The 13,511-nt window shown below is 43.1% G+C and overlaps 1 protein-coding gene across 2 annotated transcripts in view; it reads left to right on the top strand.

The window, feature by feature from the left end:
- Positions 1-9,253, top strand: part of LOC112215240 (disco-interacting protein 2 homolog B-A) — a 91,997-nt gene extending 82,744 nt beyond the window's left edge. For both annotated transcript variants that reach the window (XM_042299693.1, XM_042299692.1), the window contains 3 exons: positions 1,969-2,143; positions 4,988-5,111; positions 5,431-9,253. In XM_042299693.1, the coding sequence (XP_042155627.1) occupies positions 1,969-2,143; positions 4,988-5,111; positions 5,431-5,683 (552 nt within the window). In that variant the 3' untranslated portion in view covers positions 5,684-9,253. The remainder of the gene's footprint in view (positions 1-1,968; positions 2,144-4,987; positions 5,112-5,430) is intronic.
- Positions 9,254-13,511: the final 4,258 nt, after the last annotated feature.

The following is a 13,511-nucleotide window of genomic DNA, read 5'->3' as shown; positions in this document are numbered from 1 at the left end:
TGAAATAAATAATTCTCTCTACTATTATTCTGACATTTCACATTCTTAAAATAAAGTGGTGATCCTAACTGACCTAAAACAGAGAATGTTTACTAGGATTAAATGTCAGGAATTGTGAAAAACTGAGTTTAATTGTTTAAATGTATTTGGCTGAAGTAACGACTTCAACTGTGTGTATATGTGTGTGTGTATATATATATATATATATACAGTGCCTTGCGAAATTATTCGGCCCCCTTGAACTTTGCGACCTTTTGCCACATTTCAGGCTTCAAACATAAAGATATAAAACTGTATTTTTTTGTGAAGAATCAACAACAAGTGGAACGACATTTATTGGATATTTCAAACTTTTTAACAAATCAAAAACTGAAAAATTGGGCGTGCAAAATTATTCAGCCCCTTTACTCTCAGTGCAGCAAACTCTCTTCAGAAGTTCAGTGAGGATCTCTGAATGATCCAATGTTGACCTAAATGACTAATGATGATAAATGCAATCCACCTGTGTGTAATCAAGTCTCCGTATAAATGCACCTGCACTGTGATAGTCTCAGAGGTCCGCTAAAAGCGCAGAGAGCATCATGAAGAACAAGGAACACACCAGGCAGGTCCGAGATACTGTTGTGAAGAAGTTTAAAGCCGGATTTGGATACAAAAAGATTTCCCAAGCTTTAAACATCCCAAGGAGCACTGTGCAAGCGATAATATTGAAATGGAAGGAGTATCAGACCACTGCAAATCTACCAAGACCTGGCCGTCCCTCTAAACTTTCAGCTCATACAAGGAGAAGACTGATCAGAGATGCAGCCAAGAGGCCCATGATCACTCTGGATGAACTGCAGAGATCTACAGCTGAGGTGGGAGACTCTGTCCATAGGACAACAATCAGTCGTATATTGCACAAATCTGGCCTTTATGGAAGAGTGGCAAGAAGAAAGCCATTTCTTAAAGATATCCATAAAAAGTGTCGTTTAAAGTTTGCCACAAGCCACCTGGGAGACACACCAAACATGTGGAAGAAGGTGCTCTGGTCAGATGAAACCAAAATTGAACTTTTTGGCAACAATGCAAAACGTTATGTTTGGCGTAAAAGCAACACAGCTCATCACCCTGAACACACCATCCCCACTGTCAAACATGGTGGTGACAGCATCATGGATTGGGCCTGCTTTTCTTCAGCAGGGACAGGGAAGATGGTTCAAATTGACGGGAAGATGGATGGAGCCAAATACAGGACCATTCTGGAAGAAAACCTGATGGAGTCTGCAAAAGACCTGAGACTGGGACAGAGATTTGTCTTCCAACAAGACAATGATCCAAAACATAAAGCAAAATCTACAATGGAATGGTTCAAAAATAAACATATCCAGGTGTTAGAATGGCCAAGTCAAAGTCCAGACCTGAATCCAATCGAGAATCTGTGGAAAGAACTGAAAACTGCTGTTCACAAATGCTCTCCATCCAACCTCACTGAGCTCGAGCTGTTTTGCAAGGAGGAATGGGAAAAAATGTCAGTCTCTCGATGTGCAAAACTGATAGAGACATACCCCAAGCGACTTACAGCTGTAATCGCAGCAAAAGGTGGCGCTACAAAGTATTAACTTAAGGGGGCTGAATAATTTTGCACGCCCAATTTTTCAGTTTTTGATTTGTTAAAAAAGTTTGAAATATCTAATAAATGTCGTTCCACTTCATGATTGTGTCCCACTTGTTGTTGATTCTTCACAAAAAATACAGTTTTATATCTTTATGTTTGAAGCCTGAAATGTGGCAAAAGGTCGCAAAGTTCAAGGGGGCCGAATACTTTCGCAAGGCACTGTATATATATATATAGATATATATATCTTTATCTATATATAATGTGTGTGTGTTTTTGTGTGGAATTGATCAGATGGCCTTCAAAAGGAGAGCCACCTGTTTCCCATCCCTGATGTAGAGGATGATGAAGCCCTCTCACTCTCTGTTTAGATCTGGGTTCAGAGTCCCCACAGTTCCAGTGGCTACTACACCATCTATGGAGAGGAGAGCTTGCAGGCGGACCACTTCAACACGAGGCTGAGCTTCGGGGAGCCCCACACCCTGTGGGCCAGGACGGGATACCTGGGCTTTGTCAAGAGGACAGAGCTACTGGGGTCCACCGGAGGTTAGAGACCCTTCTAATGTAACCATCCTAGCATTTAGCTGTTATGGACTCTCCCAAGTCATATCTTTCTTGGGGTGTGGCCATTCTCACCCACCACTAGTTGCTACACCAAACCAATCTGAAGACTTGTTCTTAGTCGTACAAGGCATGTTCATTCTGTTTTAAGATTCTCACCAAATGTAATTTATGCAGGTTGAAAGGGGGTAGTTTGGTCTATACTAAACTACAGGACTGTTTTGCTATCACAGACTGGAATATGTTCCGGGATTCTTTCCGATGGCATTGAGGAGTACACCACATCAGTCACTGGCTTCATCAATAAGTGCATCGATGACGTCGTCCCCAATGACTGTACGTACATTCCCCAACCAAAAGCCATGGATTACAGGCAAAAGTTGCACTGAGATAAAGTGTAGAGCTGCTGCTTTCAAGGAGCGGGACTCTAACCCGGAAGCTTATAAGAAATCCCGCAATGCCCTCTGACGAACCATCAAACAGGCAAAACATCAATACAGGACTAAGATCGAATCATACTACGCTCGTCGGATGTGGCAGGGCTTGCAAACTATTACAGACTACAAAGGCAAGCACAGCCACGAGCTGCCCAGTCACGCAAACCTACCAGATAAGCTAAATAACTTCTATGCTCCCTTCCAGGCAAGTAACACTGGAACATGCATGACAGCATCAGCTGTTCCGGACGACTGTGATCACGCTTTCCGCAGCCCTTGTGAGTAAGACCTTTAAACAGGTCAACATTCACAAGGCCACAGCGCCAGACGGATTACCAGGACGTGTACTCTGAGTATACGCTGACCAACTGGCAAGTGTCTTCACTGACATTTTCAACCTCTCCCTGTCTGAGTCTGTAATACCAACATGTTTCAAGCAGACCACCATAGTCCCTGTGCCCAAGAACACGTAAGATAACCTGCCTAAATTACTACCGACCCGTAACACTCACATCTGTAGCCATGAAAGGCTGGTCATGGCTCACATCAACACCATCATCCCAGAAACCCTAGACCCACTCCAATTTGCAGACCACCCCAACAGATCCACAGATGATGCAATCTCTATTGCACTCCACACTGCCTTTTCACACCGGGACTAAAGGAACATCGATGTGAGAATTGCTATTCATTGACTACAGCTCATCGTTCAACACCATAGTGCCCTCAAAGCTCATCACTAAGCTAAGAACCCTGGGACTAAACACCTCCCTCTGCAACTGGATCCTGGACTTCCTGACGGGCTGCTCCCAGATGGTAAGGGTAGGTAACAACACATTCGCCACGCTGATCCTCAACACGGGGGCCCCCCCGGGTGCGTGCTCAGTCCCCTCCTGTGCTCCCTGTTCACTAATGACTGCACGGCCTGGCACGACTCCAACACCATCATTAAGTTTGCCAATGACAACAGTGGTATGCCTGATCACCGACAACAACGAGACAGCCTATAGGGAAGAGGTCAGAGACCTGGCCGTGTGGTGCCAGGACAACAACCTCTCCCTCAACGTGATCAAGACAAAGGAGATGATTGTGGACTACAGGAAAGAGAGGACCGAGCACACCCCCATTCTCATCGACAGGGCTGTAGTGGAGCAGCTTGAGAGCTTTAAGTTCCTTGGTGTCCACATCACCAACAAACTAACATGGTCCAAGCACACCAAGACAGTCGTGAAGAGGGAACAACAAAACCTATTCATGTCCTCAGATCCTCAAAAGGTTTAACAGCTGCACCATCGAGAGCATCCTGACGGGTTGCATCACTGCCTGGTATGGCAACTGCTCGGCCTCCGACCGCAAGGGTAGAGGGTAGTGCGTACGGCCCATCACCGGGGCCAAGCTTCCTGCCATCCAGGACCTCTATATCAGGCTGTGTCAGAGGAAGGCACTAAACATTGTCAAAGACTCCAGCCGCCCTAGTCGTGGACTGTTCTCTCTGCTACCGCACGGCAAGCAGTACCAGAGCGCCAAGTCTAGGTCCAAGAGGCATCTACCCCCAAGCCATAAGACTGCTGAAATTCTAATCAAATGGCTACTCAGACTATTTGCATTGCCCCCCTTCTACTTAACTGTTATTATCTATGCATAGTCATTTTAATAACTCTACCTACATGTACATACCTTGACACTGGTACCCCCGCACATTGACTCCGTACCGGTACCCCCTCGCTATTGTTATTTTACTGCTGCTCTTTCATTATTATTATTTTTTTTGTGGTATTTTCTTGTTGGCTAAGGGCTTGTAAGTAAGCATTTCACTGTAAGGTACCTGTTGTATTTGGCGCATGTGACACATACATTTTGATTTGATTGTGCCTTTTTAAAGGCCCAGTGCAGTCAAAAATGTTATTTTTCTGTTTTTTGTTAATGTATTTTATTTTGTCACATACACCAGGTAGGTGCAGTGGATGAGGTTGAAATAATACTGTGATAATACCCTTTTAGTGTAAGAGCTGTTTGAAAATATTGCCTGAAATTTCAGCCTGGTTTGGTGGGATGGAGCTTTGGCCTGCCTGGTGACATCACTAGGTGGTAAATTGGTTAATAGACCAATAAGAAAGAGTTCCAAACCTGTCTGCCAATAACAGTTAGTTTTCAGTTTTCCCCTCCCACTCAGACCCCTCCCAGACAGTCCACGCAAAATTGCTCTTTACTATGAAGCTATTTTTGTTTAACCATTTTAATTGAAAGCAATCACATGAAGGTACTTAATTGTTACCCAGAAATGATTTGATATTGAGATAAAAGCAGCACCATGGGTGTTGAGTTTCTAAGCGGTCTGTGTTGATGACAAATCTATTTTCACTCCTGATCCATCTGCCTGCCTTCCCTTCAGATCGTCATGACGCTCTGTTTGTGGTGGGCCAGCTGGATGAGACGTTGGAGCTCAGGGGGCTTCGCTACCACCCCATCGACATCGAGACCTCTGTGTCCCGGGCACACCGCAGCATCGCTGAGAGGTGAGATACTGTTGTCTGCTCAGACACACACAGTACATGCATGCTTCACTAGGTGTATTGTAACCTGATGTGACTGTTTTGTGGTCTGTACCAGAACTGTGTTTGACATTGACATATACTGTATCTAGTATAAACCCACATGTTTGGTTTCCTTGGTGTTGAGAAAGAACAGGAAGGGTACACAGCACCGTGCTCTATCCCACTGAACCAGTTGAATGTTGAACTTGATGAGTGACTGACTGTTGGTGCCGGTCATTCTCTATATCTGCTGTGTACCCCTGAATGTTAACTTGATGGGAGGCTGTCTCTCTCTCCACAGTGCTGTGTTCACATGGACCAACCTCCTGGTAGTAGTGGCAGAGCTGGCTGGGTCGGAGCAGGAGGCCCTGGACTTGGTGCCTCTGGTGACCAACGTGGTTCTGGAGGAGCACCACCTGATTGTGGGTGTGGTGGTTGTTGTTGACCCGGGGGTCATCCCCATCAACTCACGGGGAGAGAAGCAGAGGATGCACCTCCGGGACTCGTTCCTGGCCGACCAGCTGGACCCCATCTACGTGGCCTATAACATGTGAGGAGGGCCCAGGCCCCATTCACACTGGGGTGGAGGCTGGCTATGGGGGTCCACTGGAGTGGAGGCTGGCTATGGGGGTCCACTGGGGTAGAGGCTAAAGTATAGAGGCTCTGAGAGGGAGGCGCTAGACACAGAGAGGGGGCTGGGGGGTGGACTGCTTCTCCCAAGAATGGACCTCACACTCACTCATCTGGCAGTGGGACAGATTGACAGGGCAGGAGTAGCATTGGTGGATGGGCTTGGACTTGGTTTAGCCATCCTGTTACAGTAATTCCTGCCCCAGCGTTCTTTTTCTCTCAGCCAGAGTCTCCTCTCTATGAAACAGAGACTGTTTATTAAGGCTGTGGGTGGGAGTGAAGTTAGAGCATGTCTGTCTGCATGGGTTTTTGCTGCTTCTTACTGGTGCTTTTCCAACCACTCCCTGCCTCCCACTGACAGAGTAGGAAGATGATTGGTTTCTCCTCTTTGATTGACACTTGGGTCCACCTATCAAGTAGATGTTTGCCAATACCCTCATCCACTGTCTCTCCCCGACTGCTCCTAACCATGATTTTATCCCCAGCCATTATTATTGTGAATCTTGTTTTATAGAAGAAAATACAGAGGTGTGTTTCTCATCTCAATCCATTCCCTGGTTCAGCCTGTACCCTGCTCTCTCCTGAGTGGTCCACAGTCCGACATGTTGGTCAGGATAGGACTGTGGAGTCAACGTGACGAGCTGGAAGCTTCCCCCATGCACTTTAACCTTTCCTTGTCCTTCCATAATCTCTCCTAGCCTAGTCCCAGATCTGTTTATGCAGATCAACTCCTCATGAGACAATGACCAAAGGAGTTGGAAAGACCTGGGACCATGCGTATTGTACGTCCCAAATGGCAACCTATTCCCTATATAGTGTACTACCCTATGGGCCTTGGTCAAAAGTAGTCTACTAAATAGGGAATAGGGTGCTATTTGAGACGCAGTCTATATGTCCCCTGGATTGTCGATGGGAGACTCTGACCTCTACTCACTTCTTTTTTTCATCAAGAAATGCAGAACTAAACAATATCACAAACAATACAATAGCAGCAGTAAGTACAGCCCACTGAGTCAGACAAACGCCTGCACCTCAGTAGCTGTACTTACTGCAGAGATGGAATTGACCGGTCATCTTACGTGTCTGTCCCATAGACCTCGTTTTATTTTTTTACACTTTACTGCTATGTTAAAAGCTTTTAGACGTGCTAGAAGAATTCACTTTTAAAACACACTTGTCATTGGTATGGAATGAAACAGATGTGCAACATAAACATACCAGCAGCAAACTCGCACAACAAAACAGACCGTGTTTATTTTTGGGGGACAATATTTTAAGGTCTTGATGTATGAGCAGGAATCGTTCCATGAGAGTTCTCTCATCGATCATGTAAATAAAATGGACTTCTGTTTTAACTGCTGTTTTATGGGGTCAGGGTTATATGTATGTCTGTACATACGACTAAACTGCTGTACATATTTATCTTTACACAACTCTATTTATCGTCAATATTTAAATATCTAGCAAGCACAAAATACTGGTAATATGGAACAATAAACTTCTGATTAACTTGCTGGCTGACCTGATATCATGGAGGCTCCTCTGCTGAATCACTATCTTAGCTTGAATAAGTATCAGTCAGTCAGCTGCTGGCCTCTGTCACAGGCTTTCAGATGGCAAAGCCTTGGGGTCCGTGGCTAGTCAATTGCTAGGCTTGTTTGTTGATTCTGGAGTGCCCATTGAGTCACCAAGGTGCATCTATATCTCTGACTAACTTCACATGAGGCTACATCTGGGATGTCGGAAGACTGCTGTGCCTTTAAATGTGGAAGACACATTTCAGTTGTACAACTGACTAGGTATCCCCTTTCCCTTTGTTTTGTGCCATCATGAAACGTGACATCTTCATAAATCAAGGACTTGGTGAATTACCAAACCCAGTTGGCAGTGGGTATAAGATGAGGACAAATTCTTGCCTTATAAAACCTGTGGAACTTGTAATACTTTTACTGTTATTATTTGTCAAAGGTTTTAATTTCATTATTCTGATTGTATTATGACTAGAAAAGGGATTGTGAAGGGTAAGATGTTGACCGTATAGGGTATATTTTAGAGGTCAAAAACTGTATAACTGGTGTTACTGTGTACATTGAAATTATGAACGTATTCTTTGTTCATAAAACTTGACTGATCTTTCATACTTGACAGCAAATTTCTGCATCACAGACTTAAACGTAGGCTAAGTAACACATTTCAAAATTAAAGGAAGCATATCATATGGTTTGGCAGGTGGTAACAATTTGCACTTTTCCATATCATTATTACTGGTGTGTGTGATCGTATGGTTTAAATGGTGACATCGTTTCCCTTTCCTTGTGGAAAAAAAGTTTAATTTCCCTTTTTAATTAAATGAACATCAAAATATTGAACAATATTTTTGTTCCAAAATGCCAATTTCTTTTTTGTTGATTGGCTTATTTTATGTCATTCACTGTAATGTAATTTTTAGGGGTTGACTCTAGCAGGACATCCCAAGGATCCGGCCTAGCATCAAACTATTTTTATTCCATCCATCCAAATGAGAAATTCATTATTTAAATGATTGTAATGTTTTTCAAGCAAGATTTCAACTACCCTACACAACGCTGTGGCAAAACAAAAGCCTTGTTTGATTTAGGAAGTTGTTAAAACTACTTGAATGACAAACATTGTAGCTTAAGTCCATCTTTAGAGTAAAGTTACATTTAATGATTCATAAAAAAATGTTTTTGGGACTATTCTGTGGTATTTGGCTTTCTTGCCAAGCTGCTACTGTATCATTCCACCTTTGCATGTTTAAATCATCATCTTATCTTATAGTGGTGTGACCATAGAACTAGAAGGAATTTACCACTCAATCTTCATGGTGTGAGCGGTTCCAAGCCCGTTCTACTCATCTTCATGGTGTGAGCAGTTCCAAGCCCGTTCTACTCAATCTAATTCTATGGGTGTGACAACATGTTGTCCTGCCATACATTCATTAGACACATTGGTGCTATCCAAAACTGGAAATAAGGGGAAAGTTTTTCAAGATTCTATCCATGGAAAAACCTAGCTTGAGTTCCAGCCTGTTTGTACTATTGTGCCAGCTCCAATTGGCAAAAGCACAAACCGGTATAGGACCAGGCTAGGACAAATGATCAGGATTGCCAATATTTCCATATATTTTGTAATAAACACTGTGCCAATTGCAGTAAAACTGAAAACAATAAAGGATGTTAAGCTTTTAGTCTATTGTAAGCACAATGTACTGTACTTGTGTAGTGATAAAACAATATATTTCGGATGATTAATGTTATTTGTAAACATCAAGGGCCCAAAATATATATACCTCAAGGCTGCTCACTATGCATAAATGCTGTACAAGATTTTCTCAATATTGTCAGTGATGCAATGAGTTCCAACTCAGAGGCAAACGTGTCCTATTTGACCAACGTTCTGTCATGTTGTCAATGGGGATCATTTGTTTTCTATTTGGTTTAGCAAAATGAAACAATAAAAATCTGCTTTTGTCAGCATGTCTCTGCTCTGTGATCTGTAAAGCCACTAGTCTCTTTTCACAGCCGCTGGTTTCCGCTACAGCCTCTCCCACTTGATGTCTGATTGGTGTTACGACCTGACAGTCACTTCATTTTGAACATCAACAGCCCACCCATTTCTGTCATTTGTGGTTGGGCTGCTCAGTCGCTAATTCCTAAAAGTGTTGAAAAGGGATGCTGTGGCGGAGACTAACGAAAAGAGATGATGAAAATATTGTGCGTTACCACATTATTACAGAGGAAAATGGAATCTTTCTCAGCTGAATGTCCTAGTGTTTTCTAGATCTCTTGGCTTAACTTCAGCTTTTCACAACATTTGCAGGCAAGTTACATTTTGGAATGAGTATATGTGGAGGGTGAAGTCTACTTAATTTGTCATCTGAGATATCAAATACAAGGCAACCCAATGTTCTACAATCTGCATCAACAAAAAAGTCATTACGTACAGTAGCATCTACCTTGGTGTTGCATGGCAAACTTTTGACTGTCTACTATTCACCCCACCCCTCCAAGCCTGGTGTCTATGGCGCTGCTCCCTGCCCCTGTGGGGGGGTGTCAGCTTCATTTGTGTTGTCTGAGCGCTCAAAATCCTTTCCTCCATACTTTTTATTTATAGTATCATGTTTAGTTAAAAATATTTAGACTGCTCTCAAATTAAATTAATAAATAAAATGTCACAAATGTAACTGGTGTGGAAACTGTCAAATCACCACCTTAGCTAAGCTGGAAAGCAAAAAGCACATGGCCAAAGAACGACTGTGAATTGGTGCAAGGATAGGGGGGGCGCTGTCCCCCACTTCTCTTTGAATCCAGTAGAAATGATTGCTCACTTTGAGGTAAATGTTGGGCCGCCGAGGCACACCACAGTCTTGGGTATACACCCGCACCCCATAGATGTAGTAGCGGTTGTTTGCAGGCATGAAGCAGCTCACAGGGCCCCCAAGATTCATCTGAGGAAAAACAAGTGATAAGCAAACATTTAAACTTAACATAACTACTTTGTGACTTTGGGATTCATGTTCTTTAGGGAGGTGATTTTCTTAGAATAATATTAATTATCATTACATGGATTTTTACAACATAAATGAACAAAAATATAAATGCAACAATTTCAAAGATTTTACTGAGTTACAGTTCATATAACGAAATCAATCAATTGAAATAAAAGAGGCCCTAATCTATAGATTTCACATGACTGGGAATACTGATATGCATCTGTTGGTCACAGATACTGTACCTTTAAAAATAAGGTAGGGGCGTGGATCAGAAATCCAGTCAGTATCTGGTGTGACCACCATTTGCCTCAGGCAGCGTGACATCCCCTTTGCATAGAGTTGATCAGGCTGTTGATTGTGGCCTGTGGAATGCTGTCCTACTCTTCAATGGTTCTGCAAAGTTGCTGAATATTGTCAGGAACAGGAACACACTGTTGTAGACATCGATCCAGAGCATCCCAAACATGCTCAATGGGTGACATGTCCGGTGATTATGCAGGCTATGGAAGAACTGGGACATTTTCAGCTTCCAGGAATTGTGTACAGATCCTTGTTGCATGGGGCTGTGCATTATCATGCTGAAAACATGAGGTTATGGCGGTGGATGAATGGCATGACAATGGGCCTCAGGATCTCGTCACGGTATCTCTGTGCATTCAATTTGCCATCAACAAAATGCAATTTAGTTTGTTGTCCATAGCTTATGCCTGCCCATACCATAACACCACTGCCCCCATGGGGCACTTTGTTCACAACGTTGACATGTTTAAATTCTTTAAAATGATGGCGGCGGCTTATGGTAGAGAAATAAAAAATGCAATTATCTGGCAACAGCTCTGGTGGACATTCCTGCCATCAGCATGCCAATAGCACAGTCTCTCAACTTGAGACATCTGTAGCATTGCGTTGTGTGACAAAAACTGGACATTTTAGAGTTTTCTTTTGTCCCCAGCACAATGTGCACCTGTATAATGATCATGTTGTGTTATCAGCTTCTTGATATACCACACCTGTCAGGTGGATCGATTTATCTTGGCTAAAGAAATGCTCACTAACAGGGATGTAAACAAATGTGTGCACAACATTTGATATCTTTTTGTGCGTATGGGACATTTCTGAGATGTTTCAAGAGCTGAAATAAAAGAACACTTTATATTTTTGCCTAACTAACATGTTATCTAAAATGTCAGAGATTAAACAAAATGTAGGACATGTTTGTGTCCCAAATGGCACCCCAGGGCTCTGGTCAAAAGGGGTGCCATTGGGGACACATCTCGTCTGAATGTAACAGGTTGTATCGGCCTCTGTTTACCTCACAACCATCAGGACCACCCATGCCACTGGGATGAGACATACAAAACATGTCCCTAGCCACTTTGTAGTTCCACCAGGTAGGCATGTTACACCTGGGATTGCCAATTTTCTTCACTTCTGCTTCTTGTAAAATGCTGGTGTTTGCTGTCGAAGAGCAAATAGGTTAACCATAATTTGTGTTAAAGGCTTAAACACTATAATATTTTTGTTTTTAATACACTGAGTATACAAAACATTAAGGACACCTGCTCTTCCCATGACCATCATTTCTGACCATTTCAAGCCCCCTACAGTAGGCTATATGGCCAGCTCTACTTTGACGATGTAAACCATGTTATTTTGTTGTAAGACTTACCATTGGGCCCTGCATAGCCTGTGATGTGGCAGATACCATACTGATGTTCTTCAACATTGGAATTATCTGGGATGCAAATTTCATCCACAAAGGTGTTGAATACAAGGGGGGGTTTCAACTTCAGAAGTGCAATGTTGTATCTCAGTGTGATAGGATTAAAAAGTTTGTGCGAGACTATCCTCTCAATTTGTAATTCCTGTGTGTTCGCATCATTGTGGTTTGTATCCGTGGTCCCAGCTTTGACTATCAGGTTGCTTGAAAGGCTGCAACAAAAAGGGCAAAGAAAAGTTTTGGAAAAAGACAACTGCTAAAGTAGCTAAACGGTAGACTTAATATATGCTGTGGTATATACCGATGCTGTGGTGCATGAACACATACGGCAGCTGTCAGTATCCAGTCCTGGCTGATGATGGCTCCTCCACAGTGATGCTGAAAAGGATCTGCTGCGGTCGGACGGTGCATGATGGAGACTTGCCACGGCCAAATACTAGGGTCAATTGGAGTGCCACCAACGAACCGACCACCACCATAATCATCATAGTCAAATGGCACCATCGTTGATGGTCTCTCTGGTCTCTTTCCACAATTCACTAAATACGAAGACAAGAACCACAATCCTGAGTTTGTGCTTCAGCCTAATGGCCAGCCACACCATTTGAAGACATGAATACCTGGTACATAAAGCTGATGGGGCTGGGGAAATGTTACCACAGAAGTAGGCCTTACACAGAACCCAAACCAGCTGCGCATGTAGGGGGACAAAATGAATTTTGTCCCCCTACACCAAACACGATCACGACACGCAGGTTAAAATAGCAAAACAAACTCTGAACCAATGACATTAATTTGGGGACAGGTCGAAAAGCATTAAACATGTATGGAAATTTAGCTAGTTAGCTTGCTATTGCTAGCTAATTTGTACTGGGATATAAACATTGAGTTGTTATTTTACCTGAACTGCACAAGGTCCTCTACTCCGACAAATTAATCCACACACAAAACGGTTAACCGAATCTTTTCTAGTCATCTCTCCTTCCAGGCTTTTTCATCTTTGAATTGATATGGTGATCGCATCAAAACTTTCAGAGTATTACCACGACTACCGGCAAAACAGTTGGTCTTTCAATCACCCACGTGGGTATAACCAATGAGGAGATGGCACGTGGGTACCTGCTTCCATAAACCAATGAGGGGATGGGAGCAGCAGGACTTTCAGCCCGATCTGCGTCAGAAATAGAAAGGAGTTCTATTTTAGCCCTTGGCATCGCAGACGCTCATTGGCGCACGCGAGCAGTGTGGGTGCAATAATTGAATAACATGGATTTCTACATTTATTTTGGGACGCTCGCGCACACAACGTTTCCGGTCTGGTCAGCATGTAACTTAACTGACAATCCATGATCAAGTTATTTCTTGATTAAGACTGTTTATGGCAACAAAAACATAAATACCAGCAATGGAGCAGAATTAGGATTAGGCTAGCTATGACCGATAGCTACGTCAGTTTATCTGAGTCCCTTATAGATTTAGAAAAATTTCCACGCATTGTGGAAATTTGTCTTTGGCTTCA

The sequence above is a fragment of the Oncorhynchus tshawytscha genome, linkage group LG16 (genome assembly GCF_018296145.1).
Source record: "Oncorhynchus tshawytscha isolate Ot180627B linkage group LG16, Otsh_v2.0, whole genome shotgun sequence".
Taxonomy (NCBI): domain Eukaryota; kingdom Metazoa; phylum Chordata; class Actinopteri; order Salmoniformes; family Salmonidae; genus Oncorhynchus; species Oncorhynchus tshawytscha.
Note: the sequence above shows the minus strand (reverse complement) of the source record. Positions and strands in the feature narration are given on the sequence as shown.